This window comes from Diorhabda carinulata, chromosome 6, assembly GCF_026250575.1.
Source record: "Diorhabda carinulata isolate Delta chromosome 6, icDioCari1.1, whole genome shotgun sequence".
NCBI lineage: Eukaryota > Metazoa > Arthropoda > Insecta > Coleoptera > Chrysomelidae > Diorhabda > Diorhabda carinulata.
The window spans coordinates 10194986-10216182 of NC_079465.1; the positions used below are offsets into that span (position 1 = coordinate 10194986).

At 31.4% G+C, this 21197-nt stretch overlaps 1 protein-coding gene across 2 annotated transcripts in view; it reads right to left on the minus strand.

Annotated features, from left to right (window-relative positions):
- Positions 1-973: 973 nt before the first annotated feature.
- LOC130895150 (glucose dehydrogenase [FAD, quinone]) overlaps positions 974-21197 on the minus strand; it is a 97790-nt gene continuing 77566 nt past the window's right edge. For both annotated transcript variants that reach the window (XM_057802319.1, XM_057802320.1), the window contains exons 3-10: positions 18440-18585; positions 13426-13684; positions 9961-10224; positions 7498-7728; positions 6058-6246; positions 4751-4882; positions 3535-3722; positions 974-1329 (exon numbers count right to left, since the gene is read on the minus strand). In XM_057802319.1, coding sequence (XP_057658302.1) covers positions 1120-1329; positions 3535-3722; positions 4751-4882; positions 6058-6246; positions 7498-7728; positions 9961-10224; positions 13426-13684; positions 18440-18585 — 1619 coding nt within the window. In that variant the 3' untranslated portion in view covers positions 974-1119. The remainder of the gene's footprint in view (positions 1330-3534; positions 3723-4750; positions 4883-6057; positions 6247-7497; positions 7729-9960; positions 10225-13425; positions 13685-18439; positions 18586-21197) is intronic.

Consider the following 21197-nt stretch of genomic DNA (forward strand, 5'->3'; position numbering starts at 1 on the left):
TTTCCTAGGCAATGGAATTGCAAATTCTCCAATTTTCTGGATTTTTTTCTGTTGTATTATTCTAATAACAAAACCGACTTGGGCTTCTAATCAAGCTGGCGATGGAGCGGGGGATTTACGACGACCCGATAAATAGTAGAAATTTTGGGGAATCACGTCCTTCCATACACCAGTTTCATCGGAGAAAATTCCATCCTGATTTAGGACAATGCCCGCCAAACACTGCAGGGTTTCGTGTGGTATTACTTACAGGATGCGGATATTGACCAGTGCGAAGCCGGATGAATATCCTATCGAACTTTTATGAGATAAACTTGAGAAATACTAGAAATCCTCCACCAGGCACGAAATTGAATCTCAAAATGGCGCTCTCTGCGGAATGGGATAGAATCGAACAATATCGGTAAAGGAACTTATTTGATCCATGAAAAAATGATTGAAAGCTGCCAAGGGAGAGAATCCTAAATATTGATAGGTTAATTTGAAAAACATCATTATTCTGAGGAATTTAAACTTGTATTTTCTTCACTGTTAATCATAACCCTTTCTCATTGTTTAAAATTCTTTTTTGTTCAATATTTTTCTTCTTAAAAAATTATTCAATAACAACGTAGACTACAAATTTGTCTCCTGTTGTTCAGTTTAGGGATATCCATTATCAACTTGGATATGATCGGATTTAATCCTGAAATTTCACAGTATAAAAATTTTAGTATTTAGAACATAAAGAGTGATTGAATTCCTCCGAAATTAATAATTATTGTAAAAATGAGCACTTTATAATTTAGCATATTTTTGTGATCTCGACATGTTATCTTTAAATTACCCATGTAGAATTTCCTGCATTTGATAAAAAATATTTATTTTGGTATCGTTTATGGATTCATATCACTCAAATGAGTACTTTTATCAAGTTTTTGACACTATATGATAGAAAAAAGCATGTTTATATTTTTTATAGTGTTTCAAGAAATAACTAAATATTTATTTATTTATTTGGAGTTATATACAAAATACTAGACTGACATTACAATATATTTATATCTATTCAATTCATAAGTTGAACTTAATTCTAATATAAATTACATATATTTATGTGGATATTTACAAAAAAAACTTCTACCACGACTCCCAATTTCTATCATTCCTATAATTCCTTTGATTTGGTACATTGGAATAGAAGTATCCAGCTTCTGGTGTCAACCATTTCGATTTTATTGCATCGGATCCTTTCTCAGCTATCATTATACAAGGAGCGTTTGTGTTGCCCGACGTTACTTTGGGCATTATGCTAGCGTCAATCACTCGTAGTCCATCTATGCCGTGCACCTGAAATCAAAAATATATTTATGAAAAAATTGAAACTAATATTATATATCTATATACATATGTATGAAGTGAATTTAGCGTTATTAGGTACTATGTGAAAAAGACCTTGAACAGGTCGATTTTTACTCTTAAATTGACAATTTACTGTATGAAATATCATCCCCCTTCTGGGTTATAAGCACCCCCTAGAAAATTTTAACCAAGAAAAGGGGTCGTGTGGCACCTTGTTAGGGAGGGATTTCAGTCCTCTATCCAGCAATATAATTTGGTTAGGTTTTAAATTTAAATTTGCTGCAATCCTAACTGAAAAAATTAATTTCCAAGATTTGGATAATGTCTCTATCACAAAACTTTACTTTAAAGTCGCATAATATTTAAAATATATTTTTCAATGTACTTTAAAATTGAAATAAATTCCTGACAATGACTGAGGCGAATTTAGAATTCTCGAACAACATTTTGTATGATCTAAAGGAGTCAAATCGGGGGATCTAGATGACCATTCGACGTTCCACAGCTTCCAATCCACCTATTGGAAAAATCCTCGTTTAAATAATTTCTAACTGTCCGTGGAAAATGCTGTGGAGCTCCATCTTATTGGTAGTAAATAAATCAATCTATCTCAGAAGTTAATAAAAAAACCTAGATGAACCTCACCATTAACTGTGCCCGCAAAAAATAGGGTCCCATAATTTTATTGTTAATGATACCAGCCCAAGCGTTCATTTTTTAAGTATACTGAGTGTGAGCCTCACGTATCCAGTGAATACATTATCTGCTCCAATATTTACAGTTTTGTTTGTTAACCGTTACGATTAAATAAAACGTTACTTTATCAGAAAAAACTATTTTACTTATGAAATGCAAATCTGCGTTTATTCTGTCCATCTTCAATTCACTGAACTCTTGCTTTTCATCAGGATCATTTTCATTCTGAACTAACTGAACTTTGTAAGGGTGGCATTTTTCTTTATGCAAAACTCTCAGAATAGATTATTCACTTACATCATTGTCGGAGGCAAGTTCTCGAGTTGTCTTATGCGAAATTTCCTCAATCTCTAGAAGTATATCGAACTTCTTTCTTCAGGAAATTCAACATTTCTACCTTGTTTTTCAATATTTTCCACATATCCAGTTTCACGAAATTGCTTTCCAATTTTGCTAACTGTGGGCTGCGAAACGTGTTAACCAGGATATTTATTATTAAAAATTTCACAAACCTCCTTTTAAGTTCTTGTTTTATTAATACAACCAATCGTACAAATGAGCAATAATTTAATTTAGTAAGCGCAAAAATATTATACTGACGTCTTTTAGTAACTTTGAATACTTAAATGACAGCAGCCTACTAGATTCAGATCAATTGTTATTTAGCTTTTTGACTAATATTTTAGTATCCTCAAAGATTTTTTCTAATGTTTAGCAGAACAGATACGAAAATACCTGATTTTTTCTAAAGTATATTTTAATAGACCAGACAATATTGCTGATTTAAAAGTACTTAAGGATAACGGAAGAATTTAACAAAATAACCCCTTAGGTCATACAAAATGTACGAGAATCCAAAATCGCTTCAGTTATTGTTAAGAAGTGAATGGTGGTCATTTTTATCATTTAATTCATTTGTAAAGTACATTGTTAAATACATTCTAAATATTATGCGACATTATCATCTTCATTCTACGTAAAGTTTGGTGACGGATAAAAATTTAACATCGTAAAAAATTAATTTTCTCAGTTATGATTGCACCAAATTTGAAAAACTTTATATTGCTGAACAGAGGACTAAAATCCTTATGCATAAGGTGCGAGGCTGATAATATTTTCATACTGTAAATTGTCAATTTAAGAGTAAAAATTGTCTCATGTTTTTTTCACGTAGTACACAATCATGCTAAAATTGAATTTATTCCATACATATGGATCGCATTGTATAATGATAAATTCACCCAGATGACTTTAACATATATATGTTTAAAGATATCTTCTTCTTCGGTATATGTTTGAAAGGTCTGAAATTAGGAAGAAGAAGTGAAATCATGCTGCACAATTTTGTATAATAGGAGTTACGAGTATATCAAATACGGAAAAATGTGACTCTTTTTCTTGCATTAAAAGCCTAAATAACTAGAAATCCTCGATTCATTGGTTGATTATTTGCATAGGAAAAAAATTGAAATTAAATTAAAGTAATTATGCACAGACCTGCAAAGAAGGATTGACAACAGCTAATGGATCGGTAGATGGCCCCATTTTACAACTCCCGGCTTGATGATTCTCTGGTCCTGTTTGTTGCTTAGCAGCACATTCCCAATAATTATCAGATCCAAATGTCAACCTTTCACATCCTCGTACAGGAGTTCTATCCAATTGTATACCATATCTTCCCAAAGCTAGAGAAATTAAAATAAAATTTGTCACTCACTATCATATCGGGTGTTTCATAATTGATTCAGTAATAATAATGTACCCTAATCTTTATTACATTGAAATTATAGTTATAAATGATATACTAAAGGAAAGAGCAAATCAAGTAATTTCACAAAAAATTCATAAGTATTCAATATCATTATGACGCAAACGTCAAGTCGATATACTCCTAATCTCTGATGTCTCTCATTGTTGTAACAACTGTTGCGCTAGTCAGCTGGTAAAGGAGGCAGATACATACAAGTATGTATTACATGTGCCCCTAAAGATAGATATCACATGGTCTCAACTTGAGTTACCATGAAAAATAGCATTTTAATTAGGTCCCTTGTGGCCAATTCAGCAGACGAGTACATAAAGTGCAGCCAATCTTCGTAACTCCCAAACGGATAACCATCTTGCTGAAAATTTATCTTCTCTGGTTCATTTCCCTTCAACCGAGTAACCGCCAATAGCTGTAGTGCATCAAGAAATGTTAGTTACAGATGCATGACCAAAAAAAAGCCCATAAACATTCCTCGAGGATAAGAAAAAACATTGAATTTAGGATAGTATCTATGAACTTGTACCATCACGAATGCTTTTAATGAGCGTCATATTCGCACTTTATGTTTGTTTACATTTTTACTAAGGTATACCTTTCTGTTAATTTCCTCAAATAGGAATTGCTGATTTATGACTATCCTTTCAGCATAATCCCTTAGACTATGCGGTCACCACGTACTCCTTCCTTTATCTTCATACCATCTTTTATCCTCTGGAGAATCACAGTTGAATTTTACGTACCATTTCCTGTAGATTCCGTTGTTGCACGTGCCAAGACACAGAGCTGTTTAAGTTTATATTCATTTGCATTATCATTTATATTTATAATTGAGTTCATAATAATGAGTATTATAGGCTTTAAACCCTCGTAACTTATTTGGAAGTACACGGTATTATAATTGTAAATGTAATTTTTGACTGAAGAGGATAAGGATGATAAAAATACCTTTGGTTTCTGATAACCTCAATGCCACTTTAATTCCTTCTATCATAACTTTCACATCATCTGGATGCGTGAAGTAGTTGGCGAAAATAAGAGGTGGACTCAAAGGATTGTTATCTCTCAATCGTAGTGAACCTGTCGAATGAATAAAAAATATCAGTTATGTATATATATATATATATATATATATATATATATATATATATATATATATATATATATATTTAACAATGAAAATCACTCTGTCTATTGAAGGAAGCACCTCGCTTATTAGGCTTTTGTATACGATAAGCAATTTTATATTCTATACAGATATGTTATACTCTATAGAAAATACCGTGGCTGATATTTTATTATTTCTGGCTTAAGGTTTCTCATTTAGATATATTTTATTGAAATATGTTTTTTCTCGAAATAAGATCTGGAAATTATGATTTTGATGCTTTTAATTTGCTGGTTACAGAAATGAAGGGGCAAAGCCATAACAATTCTTCTCAATTTAAGTTTGTCTTTTCGCTAACTTTTTTAACAATCACAGGGATCAACGAAGTTGCTTTTAATTTATAAAAGCTAATCTCTGAAGTTTGATGAAATGAATTTCGATTTATACAAACCTTCCATTCCTCATATCTTTACAATTATAAAAAAAATGGTGAAGATGGGCCTTCAACAGTTGCATTTTTTGATAGTCTTCTCAGGATTCCCTATGATCTCACATGGAATTGATTTTTAGTTTGGGGATATATTAAAAATCGTTTGATTATGTTGCATAGCGTTCAAATGATCTAATAATATTAGGAAGAAGAGGAATCTGGAACGATCTGTGAAGATTAGATATTGTTATTTAGCTAGACAATTTGGAAAAAATAAAAGGTGGATTCATCAAATAAGAGAGAATGTGAAAAATGTATGGGTATGGAAAAGGCACAAGGAAAAATATATTTAAGTTTATTGGTGGTAATGGTAGGATTCAAGTTCTTATAAATGGTTGTAGATCTAGTATATGTTTGATTTTCATGATGCCGAATCAAAATAAGAAAATGTTTATCTAAATAGATTTGCTTGAGTGAGTTGCGTTGGTGAGTTGGAGATAGGTACTCTGTGAGCTTTCCAAATGAGTATTGTGAAATTAAAGAAGTCTTTTTTTAAAATATAAAAAAACTTTTGATTTAGATGTACTACAAATGTTGATTTTCTATAACAAATTTTCTACTAATCAGTTAAGTCTCAAAAATACATATGCTGTTTTTTTTTACTTTCAAACGAGCCAATAATTTTGAATTATACCGAAATAATATACGAGTACTAACCTCTACTTTTCGGATGTAGAACAGCGGGAATAATTTGTATAGACCTAGAATTATTATCTAGTCGCTCTCCTACTTGTCCCGTTCGGGCACAGTTTGCTAAAAATCCTCCAAAGAAAAATTGTATATCAGGGTGATCTTCCATTGGATCTTGATATTTTGTATTAATGAATCCAGTTACCTCAGATATTCCTTGAAAAAAAAATATAATTTATTGAACAAATTCCATATTTTTGAAATGAATGCTTAAATGCTTAAATGCTTAAAGAATAATTTGAATGGATTAGACCAGTGAATGTATTTTGAAGAAGTCGATTGAGTAATTGTGGTAAAATGAGGTCAGAAATTATTTAATAGGAAATTTTTCATATGAAACATAATTATTATTGCTTTATACTTTATGCACCTATATTTAACTTAATTATTCTAACCTGGATCTTTTACGACTGTTTGTTACAACAGTGCTGTATAATCAGAAAGGTTTGAATGTTTTCAATTTGTAATAAGTTCATACTTCTTTCATTTAAAACATTTTAAAAAACAAATAAAAATGAATATTTGTTGCTAATGGATTTAATTCAGGGTAATCGTACAGCATCGAATTGGAGCGTTATAAGAAGTTTAAATCTTTTATAATAACATATGATGGCGGTTCAATAAATCAAAAAGTGTTTGAGTGAATTTTGTCAATGTTATTGTTTTTGTCTTTTGACCAAGAATTTTCGCCAGTAGAAAATGAAACTATTCCGTATTTTGCAACTGCCTAGGACTTGATAGTAATTCGATGAATCTAATACAAAGAGCAGCTGATACACGTTCATCGATCTAAAATAAATATTCAACTTTGTTCTTATATAGGTACAATATTTTTGATACATTGGACCTTACTTTGAACTGAAGTAATAAAATTCTTCACTCAGGTGATCTTGTATTGCTTCTTCCTTCAAAAATTTTATTAAATTTCTGGGACACGGCATTGGCCACTTAAACTTTATTATGAAAGCTATAAATAATAAATTCCCAATTTATAATAGAACAAATACTATAGAATTTGTACAATATTAACAATAAAAAGCACAAACAGTATAGTCAAAAAAAGAGTGCAACTTGTTAGAGTGTACTGTAGTATATTTCAATTTCTTTGTTCATTTCACCAACTTTCTAATCAGAATAAGAATATTTCCTAGTTTCTCTTGATATCAGCTTAAACACTAACATATCTACAGTTCAAATATATTCAAATAATCGCCCAGCATTCAATATATTAGAATAAAATTATATGAATATCATAAGAATTCTTGGACCCGAATTTTTCACCTCACTCAAAGAAAAAAATGCATAATTCGACCAAAATATATCTTTGTAATTTCGATAATCATTGGTATATTAGAAAAAATATTGACCAAATAATCTGTGCGTGTAATAGTTTGTTCTAATGCTTACCAGTTCCACTCATCAACCCATCCCTGAAGAGTAAATATTCCATTGCGGTAGCCCAATTCAAAACTGCTGTATTAGTATCATTAATGAAGAAATTCACATTGAATGCCACGTGATTTTGAAGATTCTTACCAACTCCTGGTAAGTCATGAATAACAGGAATTTTAACTGCCTCAAGTTCTTCCTTAGGTCCAATACCAGATAGTAAAAGAAGTTGTGGTGAATTTACAGCTCCTAAAAACAAAAAAATATTGTATTTTCAAATAATTTTCAAAAGTCCAACGCATTTCAACCCGTGAGTCCAGTTCTTTTTCTTTTGTTGTTATGTATATATATATATATATATATATATATATATATATATATATATATATATATATATATCCTTCTATCCTTCCTTATTAAAATATTATAAATGTGAAAGCGTGGATGTTTGTTTTGCTTTCACGCAAAAACTACTTGACGAATCATGAAACTTTTTACACATACTCTGGGAGGTACTAGAAGTAACATAGTATACTTTTTATTGATAAAAATACTTTTTACACAAATTCAAAAAAATTGTCAACAAATATCAACATTTTGCTACTTCAGCGCCATCTAACATACAGTAATGAACTTCAAACCCTAAATACTATATTATCGACGGAAAATATTACCGACGGTCAAGTCATTATCTATTTAATCTATACATCCAATTCAATTGACTATAGTTTCAGCTGTTTGGAATTTTTGAGGTTAAGTACAATGGTACCTTCGGTGACTGTCACTGAAAGCGTATGTCTAAAACATGCCTCGGAAGCGTAAATCTACATTATCTAAAAATTCTTCGCGGGCCTTAGCACCAAAAAATGAAGTGGTTAATAAGATTAACACTGGACATTTCAAAAGATGTGCAAGGAGAAATGAAGGAATATTTTTCGATGGACAATTATGGATACGGAACTAAGTACGGCAAGGGAGAAAGTGTTATCATACCTCGGATTCCAATTATTCCAACTGACCTTCCTTTTCAATTTAAAAGAGTTCAGTTTCCAGTCAAGCTTAGCTTTGCTATTACTATAAACAAAGCACAAGGGCAGACTTTACAGGTAACAGGAGTGAATTTAGAAAAGCCATGCTTCTCTCATGGACAACTATATGTAGCGTGTTCACGTGTATGTAATGCCCGGAATTTACTCATATTTGCACCCAAAGAAAAAACTTATAATATAGTCTACAAAAATATTCTAGATTAATATTCATCATTTTATCTTTTTAATTGTTAGAATTCAAAACTATTTATTTTTGTTACAGGAAAATATATTTTAACCTTTGTTATTGTATTTCAATAAAGCATGTTTTGAAACTTAATTGTATCTAGTAATTTTTAAAAGTCGATAATACTACCCAAGCAATAAAATAAAGTTCATATTGATATATTTCTATTATAATGATTTCTGATACGCGAAACCGCGGGTAAAAGCTAGTATATATATATATATATATAAATTTCTTCAATTTCTTATTTTTGATAAACGCTTAAAGGAAAGTCGAAACGTCAAAATTTATCTTTCTTTTAAAAACTATCAAAATCAAAATTTTGAAACAAAAGAGACCTAAAATAAAGAACATCAATCAACAGTATATCTCAATAAAATCATTCTCCTGCTACATAATAGCTTGTAAAAGAATGATACATTGTTGCCGTTTTAAACAGCCACAACGCGTTGTGGGTCTCCGGTGTAGCTGTTTTGGAAGAGTTGCTACACGAACTATATACATTTAAATTAGAATAAAATATCAACCACTACCTAACGTAACCCAACTCTACCTACCTACCAATTTTTGATAATCTGACTAATGTCGTCAGGTATAGGTTAGGTTAGGTTCCGTGCTCGGGGAATCGGATGTAGGAGGCTGAAATAATTCCCCAAAATTCTATATGCGAGGTAGGGGTTTGGTTTACCTGATACAGCGAGTCCCAATAGCTCATAGGGGGTCTTTAGTCGTGGGTCTCTCTCCTCATTGTAGAGGGACGAATGATCGACCGACCAACAAACAGGTTATGTGATTAATGGAGGAACGAATGTTTTTCCTCAATAGTCACGGTTCACAAAGAGCTTGAGAAGTAAACCTCGATAAAAGAATTCGCAATCTTATATTTTTAGCAGCCGTGACTAGAGAAGGAATGAATATGTGTTAGTCCGTATGGTACTTCTAGGATACCTGGTGACCTTTCGGAGTATTTTGTCTTAATAAGGTGAGATTGGGTTAGGTTAGGTACTGGCTAATATTTCATTTAAATTTCAATTCATTTAATTCTAGCAATGTTTATGCCAAAACAGCAACACTGTATTATGAAAAACTTTAAACGCTCCAAACACATTGTGGTTTCTTTAGAATGTCCATTATGGATGTATTAACAAATGTGCAGCACGTTTAATATCAATACATTTTTCTCTAGCTTCACATTAAGTAACTCACCTCCCGATACAATAACTTCTTTGGTAACATATATAGAGTTTCGGGTATTTCCACGTAGTATTTCTACTCCATAAGCTTGTTTTGATGTAGAATTAATAAGTACTTTCGTCACAGTTGTATTCAATAGAATATGAAGATTGCTTCTCTGGATGAACGGTCTCAAGAATGCCTTCGCTGTACTCAATCGAGAACCATTTCTATTTGTAGTCTGAGCTATATTGAATCCGGTGTGATACCTGCCATTTAGATCTCGGATGGGATAACCTGCGGAATAATAATATATATATGGCGTAGGTAGAGATATAAAGATTTGATAACAAATTATTGTTCAGGGAATACAGTTACAGCTTAATTTTGGATGGTAATTGTACATAACAATGAAATTGAAATAAAAGGTGTGACCTAGAGTGTGTTATGATCAATATTGATTGGAAAATTTAGGATTCTTACGAATTATAGAATTTTGAAAAAGTCAGAAAGAGACGATGTTTTTTCAAATTTAAATTTAAATTTAAAAATTATACATTTATTTTGTAGATAGTGTGGAATCTAGAATTAGTTTTTTCTATTCTTTTCTTCATCCTGCTAATCATGTGCTTTCATTATAGTGAATGTCTTGCGTTTCGACCCATTGAAAACTTGATATATGAATAAATAGATCAGCCACCATATCATCAACAAAATACAAACTTTCTTAACCTGACATAAATTTTATGACCCTAATTGTTAAAAATCAAATTTTAATTCATAAAAAACAGGTTTCAATTTAAATTCAAATATATTTATTATTTTTTTAATATTTAATTAAATCATTAATTTAATTAATAAACCTAACCTAACCACTTCTGTTCTTATTTTCTATTTGAATCTGTCTTAAGAATTTTTATCACTTCATTAATGATATTTTAAAGTTTGTTTTTTCCTTAATCCATGGTTTGTTGATGCAGTTTATTTTTTTATAGTAGTCTTATACGCAGGGTTGCCTTTAAATAGATTGTTTCGGGAGTCGTTTTGGCTTCTCACTCACTCTGCACCTATACCTGGAAGATAGTTTATACAAGACTCTACATTCCATTGATCTGCTTAGAAAATATGTTATTTTTCTGTGTTTCTGGACACCACAAGAAGTTCCTCAGAGTTCTCAACTGATATGGTTATGAATCTTCTGAATAGTCTTTGACTTGCAGTGTTTCTCCGAATTCATCTGATTTTTTAGCCATTCATTCAGTTATTGATGTGAAGCTCTCTACTTTCTTATTCTCTCGTTTACCCTGGTAGCGTAGTAGCCATATTAGGGTTACTTCTTTGTGTTAACTATTATTTCAGAGTTTGCTCAAACTCCCACGCCAGCAATATCTTAATAAATCCCACTAAATTACGAAGCACACCCAGAAAGTAGGTTTCCCGATGTTTTCTCCTCTAAACAAAACGTATTTAGCCATACCCATTGCGCTTGCGTATCATATCTATGGCTTGCTACATGACAGTGGCGGTTGTTGTCGAGCTTGTACGTGGTGGAGAACCGTCGCTTCTCAATTACCCATTCAGTTATTTTTAGCAAGGATGTACACCCTGAATAGACAGTTCTTCGAGTTGTTTAATAAGGAAACTTTATCAGTGCTACTTATGCTCTCATTATGGATAAACATACAAAAAAAGGGTTATTTCTACACTAAGAAGGTTATATCTAGGTTCAACGGTTAATTGTTGGCACATTGGCGTTCATCTAGGATCAGTATCACTCCTATAAATATGATTTTGTTCCTCTTCACCATGTAATCCACCGTTCCACGGATGGATAACAATCACACGGCTGGAGTCTATGAGGAACACATCTGAATTGATCATTGGTAAAACTATCAGTTGTGTACTAGGTAGGTATTTCCAACAATTTTCGTTTTGAAGGATATTTTAGATAAATACATTCAAACAGCAGTTTTTACTATTTTTCACCCAGCCGGAATTTACTACATCGTGACATTCAAACCATATTTCACCTAGATAAATTATGTGTCTATTAAAACTTCGGTAGTCTTTTATCTGATGCAAATAATCTTGTCGCCATCGAATGATCCTTTACGATTCGGTTATTGCAATCTGTTTATTCAGTTTTTTGTGTTTAAAACCAAATACTGATGAAACTTGACGCAATGTTTCTAAACTGGTATAATTGTATTCTGGATAATCTGCTACCTTTATATAAACTATAAATTGTCCTACGAATAAAGTCTTGAGTAGCATTGACAACTGATTCAGCTTTTCTTTACATGTTTTTTGGTTATGTGAATGATCCACAGAAACTCCTTTCGTGACTTCTCAATAAATGGAAAATTTATTTACTCTAGTTTAATTCAGCAATTCTTATTATGATTGCATTATCAGATTTTTGAATATTTTGATTTTTTGAACAATTGAATCTACTTAAAATCATTTACTGTGTTTGTATATCTAAATCTTTATTATTAAATTCATACCTGTCTTCATTCTCACTACACTGTGCAATTTCATTGTCTTCATGCGCTCATGGTCTAAAGTTAATCTAAAATTAATCTCACCAAGCCACGCCACTGATTATCGGCTCCCGACAGCTTCAGCCAATAGAAATGCATTTATGTTTACGATTCAATGTTTTTATTGGTATATAGTGGAGATGATGAGTCCACGTGGACTGACGATTTGTTTAGCTGTTTACCGAATTTTATACAGGGAGTAAACATTAATTTTCATTTATTAATTTGTTATGAGTAGCATACGTATTTATGAAATATTGGTTGTTCCTCGCATAACTGTCTTCTGCAATTGATATTGGAAGAACTGTACTCGCTCATATGTTCAATATATAAGATATATGATAACTTGCTCTTAATGGAGTTCTTGTTTTTTTCTTTCAGCATCTGGTAGCTCTAATAATACATTATTAATCATTGATCTTCTGAATATCGATTGTGAATTGAATTTTTTCATGATAAAACTTGAAAATTTTGCTTATTTTTTATTGTGTTATTATAGCGTTAATATAGCGTTAATATAGCGTTATTGTGCTGCTCTAATAATAAATATGGATGCGCAAGGACTTTCTAAACTAGTAAGTACATATGAAGCTACAATATTTTGAGGGGCATTTTGAGAACATTTCAGACCTATTTCAGTAGTCTAAAATTTAGAAAACCTCAAGAAATTAGGAATAATTTTATATATAAAGCTTTAATGTTATTATGTAGTAAACCAAATGTGCACATACAAACAATAATCGAAGTGTTTATTCTTTCTATATTCTTAATAATTTTTAATCAGTGAAGCTGATAATTCTCAACCAACTTTTCATCTGTCATAATTAATCAAATTATACCTATTTGGATAATTTCTCCATGGGTAGTCATAAAATCAATTTAATCTCAACAAAACACAAAAAAAAAATGTCAGATATCACTAAAAAATTTGTAGAAATTAACTTTTCTCTTTTACCTAGTTCTTGAGCAGCTTTCAAAATAGACTTTGATAGAGGTGGATGATAAGGGAATTGCGAAACTGATAAAAGACCACCTTTCGAATGGTAACCAATGTCAACTTGATCCATTTGTTTATTATCCTCACTTTTCAGAAAATGCGGTAATACTTCATTGTAGCTCCATCCTTCGTTACCCATTGCAGCCCAATCATCGTAGTCTTTTCTTGATCCTCTCATATACATCATTCCATTGAGTACAGATGTTCCACCAAGAACCTTAAGAAACATTAGAAGTTAAGAGAAACGTTAAGATTTTTCAAGCAATAAAAATTAATATTTCGGTAATGTTTTTAATAAAAACGGAAATGTTTTTATAAAGAAATTGAAAGAATGATCACTTAGTTGAAAATATCTTTAACTTTTTGATATGATATGATACAAGAGATTTCGTGACTTGTTATAAGTTTTTCACTGCCTGTCTCCGGCTTCTACCTGGGAATCAACCTATTGAGTAAGCAACCATCCATTCCATCACCAAACGACAATCGATTTTCCGTATGTACCTGTGTTAGCTTCCTTTAGTTTTTTCCAATAGTAAGAGTTGTTTTGTATTGATTTTGTGTTCTATGATTTTAAGTGGACTCCATAGATACTTTTTAGATCAGATTCTGTGTAAATAATGCAGTCGAAATTGAGTAATTTTTCAATTTCTTCACTCAGTCTACAAGTCAGCAAATTCTCAATCAGTTTACAAAATTCAGAAAACTTGTATCTATTCTGTTTTAACGGGAATTTTCTGAACAACAAGTTAAACAACTGGTGGTGTCCAATTTAATATTAATTGTTTAAACCATCTGAGTTCCAGTTATTTATATACTATGGCCGAATGCCACTTCCTGAGAAAGATTCTTCTGCTGGGGAATTTAATGTTATAAAGAAATTATCATATACATCTAAAAATGCGATTCAACTCCTTCCTTTTTTAGTGTGGTATTAACAAATTGAGGCCCTTATCAAGGAACAAGCTTCTAAACTCTTGCTTGCGATTTTACGCGCAGCTGCTCCTTGTCAGAATATTAGATTACCAGGCAGCTCTTCATTCTTCCAAACATTAAAATTCACTACCTAGGTGTAAGATTGTAACTATATTAAGGTGTTCTTGAACACCTTAATATAGTTACACCTTTCTCGATGCTGTTTTGAACTGCTCTTCTAAAATAGTGAAAAGTTTAACTTTTAGAATTTATTATGAAACCATTTGTAAATTTATAGGTATAAATATTTTTTATTTAACTTCTAAATCTATTCAAGATCAATATTTTGTTTAAATGATAACTAATTTTGGAAAGCCAGATTCACATGTGTAGTCACAAAGTCACTATAATTTTTCCGTTGCTTCTCAAGGTGGCTTATTCACTTCCATTGGTTAACCAGAAGTCTAATTTTTCGTGAAGCTTTCAATAAAATTCAAAAAATAGTGTTTCAAATGATAAGAAATATATATATTATCTTTGTTAGTAAATTCTGAAAAAAGAACATGTGCGTGTTGTTGTTCATTTTCCCAACACAACTATTAATTTTTAAAAACTATCTCAAAACTAAAAAGTAAGCACTTGAGCGCTTATAGCTTACTATATGATGTTTTGTTTAACACATTCAATTTAGAATAAATATAAATGAATTGAACATAGATTTCCGTATAAATCCCTATAAGAATATAGCTGCAATATCCGATTTGGTATTGTTAAGAATTCCTCACGACGATCAAGTGTCTAAGGTAGATCGATGCAAAGGGTATAACAATGAGTATAACAATTAGGGATGAATCGATTCTCGATACCGATTCTCGATACCATCGATTCTTGGACATTTGTATCGGTATCGAAAATCGATCGCAAAAAGTCGATACCGATACCGAGTAGTAAATGGACGAAAAAATTATTTTGTTTATATTGTTATCAAAATGAAAATATCATATTTTGAAAAATCATTTGTTAAAATATGTGTCTTTGTTTAAACAACAGGCAGTCTCGGTACATTTTTTGCGCCGACAAAGTAGTTCCATATCGTCTTTGATAATATTAAGTGTAGAGAGTAGAAAAATCCTGCTTTCAAAATAACTTGGATAATGATTTTGATTTTTGTAACAATAACCAAAAAACCAAAGAGCTAAACTTTTTAATGATGATATGATAAGATATAACTTCATACAATTAAAAACGAGAATGTTGCCTTTAATCGGCGACAATTATGTCCGCCTCTGCTGTGCCTTCCTTACGCAAGATAAAGTATATCCACATTTATTCGTGATATTTATTTTATTTAATAATTTCGACAACTTAACCTTTGCGGACCTATGGCTTACATTTTTAATCATTAGAAATTTCATCGTTGAAATAAATTTTTAAATGCAAACGTGTCGTTAACCTAAATTACCTAACCTAACCTAACCATATTTTTCCATCTGTTAAGGATTGATCCAATCCCCCTTTTTACAAGGGGCTATTATACATCGATGGTATCGGTATCGAGAATCGAGAATCGATTTTTTAGGTATTGGTCTCGAAATGTTGGTATCGACACATTTCTCATATAATTTTTACATATATGAAAACACAATTTAATGTGTCAAGTTTGTTAACGAATAATTGCCTCTACAATACAGAAATATATGTTTTTTTATTTTAATTTGGTAATTCTTACAACTTTCCGCGGTTTGCTACAAATTTACGAATTTTGATAGTAGCGCCATTTTAAAATTTCGCAATGGTAAAGACACTTTTTGCACAGAGATAGTTCTCCTTAATTTTACCCTCCATTAGTATAATACAGCCTGATAATATCGCGGTGAGCGTCGGTCGCATTGCTTAATAATTAAATAGTGAATCAGCGTTTATAGCAGTCAGTTAACATGCTTATATTTGATATGGGGAGAAGTGAACATCCGTTACCGGAGATTACTATGAATGGTAGAGATGTCTTAAACCCCTGATTAGCACAATATTGCAACAGATTATATATATTATTTTATATGTTTAAAAGACATCTATTATCCGAATATCTCTTATCTCTGTAGATAACTGTATATAAAACTAATAAATGAATCTAGTAACTATATAAAGATAAATAATTTATTTACTGTAGAGTCACAATGACCCAAGCAATATAAATATATCCTGCATCAAAACAGGGTTAACTACTTACAAATATAGAGATTGTCTAATAAATAATGTCGATTTCCAATGCTCATTTTATTTATTAACTAATTATCTGAAAGAAAGCCTTAATTTTTGCAGTATAGCCATTTGGCAAGTTCTTTGAATCTTTGATAGAATCACTCTATTGGATGTGGTGGAAGTTCTCTATCACCAAGCTCTTATTCTGCATAACTCTCGCAGTGTAAGATTTAGCATTGTCTTGTTATGAGAGATCTCGCTTAAGGTTATCTGTATCTGGATATTTCTCCAATAAAACCCAATATAATCGCTTCAGCAGTCAACTAAATAACTCGGCATTAATAACTCGACTATCTGGAATAATTTCAATGTAAACTAAACCGTCGTAACTCCACCAGATAAACAACAAACAGGACTGTCCATTTAAATCGACTTCTCTTTGACACGGGCTCCTGTAATTTTTTTCTATCTATCCACTGATTTTCAATGTTTGGGTTGTTTGGATAAATCCATTTTTCATCACAAGTAACAGAGCAATTATTTTACGGTATATATACTGGAAGTTTCGTTATTATAAAAACGCTCTATGTCGTCAATGAACAAAGATTAATTTGAAGAAAGTAAAGCAATTGTATTCTTTTAACAAGTTATGGCATATTAAATTTCAAATATGAAAACTCACCTTATTTATGAGATAACCTAGCCCAATGTACTTAACCTAGAGCATACTAGATGTAACGGGAGACCGAAAAGTTATGTCGTTTCTGCGTATGTTGAAATTTGATAGTCCTTCATTAATTCATTGTATACTTCTTGTGTTGTTAAAGATATTTTAATCTTATTATGACTTGTTCATTTATAAATAATTACATATTAGACTTCGCAATTTGCGTTAAAATGGACCAAATACAAAAAAGCTTCACTTGCGGCCAAAATCATTTGAGATATTTACAGTTCATTAGATGTTCCCAAATGCCACATATGGTTCTATGGTTCTTCAGTTTCAGATTTCCGTAATTTGCATTTCGCTGACTTCTATCAATTAAGAAGACTAACAACATTGGACAAAGACATGCTTTAAGCAGTAATGAAATTGAAGTTATGCCAGATATTTAATACACTGATAAATACCCTTAACTAATCTTGGTTGACAATCCAAGAACATTTGCAAAGGATGGGAAACATCAGGAAAACAGATTTTGGGCCCTCCATACTTTCCTTTAAAAAAACTAAGCAAACTGATCCATCATTTGTTTCTGTAGCATCATAAAGAACCGTTTTTGCAGGCTTCATCATTGAAAATGATAAATGAGTCTTATATGATAACCCAAAAGTGAATCTCTCCACGTGTCTGGAGAGTAAATTAAGTTGTACATTTCGATGTACTGAAACCTGGATAAACTGTTAATAGAACAGAATTATTAACAACAAAAAATGCGTTATTCTATATTACGACAATGCAAAAACGTACTGTGTATTCAAACCTTGGAAAAATTTATTAATTGGGATGATAGGTACTACCTCATTCATCAAACTCACCGGATATCGCACCCTCAGATTTTTATTTCTTCCGATCGCTACGATATTATCTTGATGACAAAAAATTTTTATGATGGAGAAAATGACATCTCTAGTAGTTTAACTTGAAAAATCATTTGATTTTTACTGGCTTGGTATTATATATTCGTCCACTAGATGACATATTGTTTTGATAACTAGGGTGGTTACGCAATTAATTAAAAATAAAAACAATTGATTTGAATTGAGTTCAAGTGAGTGACTTGATTTTCCGGTCCCCCTCTGTAATTTTATGTAGTTATAATAATATAGAAACTAAAAAAATGCAAATACTCACTTTTCCACGAGGCCAGGAACATCTTCGTTCGTTTTCGTTAAGACAAGCTTGAGTTTCTGGTTCAGTACGGTATCCCCAATCAATGTTGGTTCCGATAAAATTAAAAAACATTGATGGAACTTGAGTTCCTGTCGGCTCGTCTTGACCTGTAATGGTTTTATTATTAATATTAGGATAAAGTAACATATTCAAGGAATCTATTCAGTACCATTGAGTAACTTATTTTTATCCCTATATACGAGTTGTAAGATACCAATGAATAAATATGGAAAATTTATTCACGCTGCATCTATTTTAAGAAGTCACATCAAGAAATCTTGTATCTCGTGGAACATGGGTTTTGAATATCGTATTTGTGTTACTAGTTTTCTTTTAAGTTGGAGAAAGTGCGAAAAAGATATTGTACATGTGTCTATGTATGACATGGGTTATGATAACTATTAAAAAAAAATGTAAAAATACGTCGAACAGTTTTTTTTATGTGTGTGTTTTGACATGAGTCGAAAAATAATAACATCAAATTTGTGAAAAGTGTGACTTTATTTTGTTAAGTAGGAGTTGTTATATTAATTGATAAAGTTTGTTTTTCTGCGTTATAATAAAAAGATAAACTTAATTCAGTAATATCTTTTAAATTGACTAAATCATCCAGAGTTGTTGAAGACCTGATTTAGGGAGTTATAGGAATCAATCCTTCCATTAAGTCTTTTAAATTTTCTGATCGGTTAACGTAAACCAGACTTTTTGAATGATTTCCGATGATTAATTAATTATTGTAAGTAAAATTCTATCATTGTTATATATTTATACATATTTCTTATATTGTATTTGACCACAATTTCAGTCCTAGACGATGAATACATAAGTATTGGAAAGCTCGGATAATATATTGAAGTTAGTCCACTTTGGTGTTTCCTTTCCAATAAAAAAAATTTTTTTTCTAGCCAGACTGTTATTGTTATCTACAAGAGAAACAAACTAGTTGTTGCTATCACCTTAACGCCAGTTTTCGAATTCTTATAATAATTTTATTCAAATATTGTGAAAATGCTTATCTACTGTAAATAGTGATTTGCTAATTCTTCGATCAATTTTAGTAATTACCTTCATAAAGCATGTCACATTTTTTAAATATTGCTAAAATTGAACGTAGTTTAAAAATATGTATTTTTAAATGAAAATTCACATATGAAAGTGATTAAAATTGCAATATTATATTACAAATATGGGGCGCTTTAAATATCAATGAAAATATTGTGATTAATACTTTATGTTAATGGTTACGAAAAGCAATAGATTATATCTATTCTCAAAATATTATTCGTAAAACATGTTATCACTTCAGCGGTAATGGGATTAATTATCCAGACAATTTATAAATAATAAAATTACTTACTTCAGTGTCAAATTCACCAGATTGATGTCCATTTTTAAAGATAAAAGAATAGTATATGCAGACAATATTGTTATAGTAGCGGAAACATTCAAGAAAATAGAAGAGTAGACTCATATATAGAGAAAATAGAAGACATGAGAGTGAAAATAATAATCAAGAAATAAAAAGATGGTAAAAAACTAAAAAACAAGGAGCAGGAAGATGATCTAGTGATACTAGTACCAGAATAGATAGAGTGATATTTGAATAGCTGGAAATCATTTTAGAGATAGCGACAAAGTTAGAAGAGCGATTCAAATAAATAAGTTGATATTCGAGAAGAGAGTGAAGACATAACAATTGTTTTCTGGTTTCTTCCATCTCTATTCTTTTAACCCTAAGCTAAGTACCCAAGTAGTATTTTGTGTTAGCTGATCACATCGCAAGGAATCAGTTGTGGGAGGGTACTGAATACACTGTTCACACCACCACACACCAACACTCACAATTACACTGTCTGACGCGCGTCAGACAGTGATATCATCTTCAGAGACTGAAGGTGAACTTAATGAACTTCACCTGAAGACGATAACTTGGTTATCGAAACGCGCGTCAGACAGTGTATTTGTGAGTGTTGGTGTAGTGGTGGTGTGAATAGTGTATTCGGTATGAATATTGTCAGCGGTTCCAGAAATTCCAACTTAGTTGTAAGTAGAATCATACAATATAATAATTAGCCGAAAAGCGCGCGAGTCAGTTGCTTAAAAGACGTAAGCATTGAGGTTTACGATATTCTGTAAATCTGAAAGATGTACGGTTGCAAGAAAAGACTTAGAAGATGTGAAGACGACGGATCGCTTAAATCTCAGACGTAGACGTGTAGATGAAAAATAATTTTAGTTCGTTACGTTTATATTACGTTTTGTTTAAAACTTTATATCGTTACTGTTTTTGTAAATATGAAATTCACATCTAACATACTGACTATTCCGTTTTCAATAATACCCTAGACAATACGAACTAAATTAGAACCCTACACATTTAAGTTATACGACTCGTTTACAGTACCTCATTGATAAATAGGAGTAAAACCTTGCTATTAAATAAAAAGACAGAATAAAATAACAGCAGCAGAGATTAGGCAACTCAAGAAAATAGCATGGAAAACGAAGAATGAAGTAATTACACAAAAGCTCAAACAGGAACCAACAGGAAACATAATAGTTGAAAGATGTTTAATACATTTTGGAAGAAGAGCACTACAAAGCCTAATAAAAAAAGCATTGAAGCAAACGATTCCGAGGATGGTTCCAGAAGTACCTGGCCTGACCTAGAGTTGGCGGTAGTTGCTTGGTCATCATTATGTGATTAAATACTCTATTT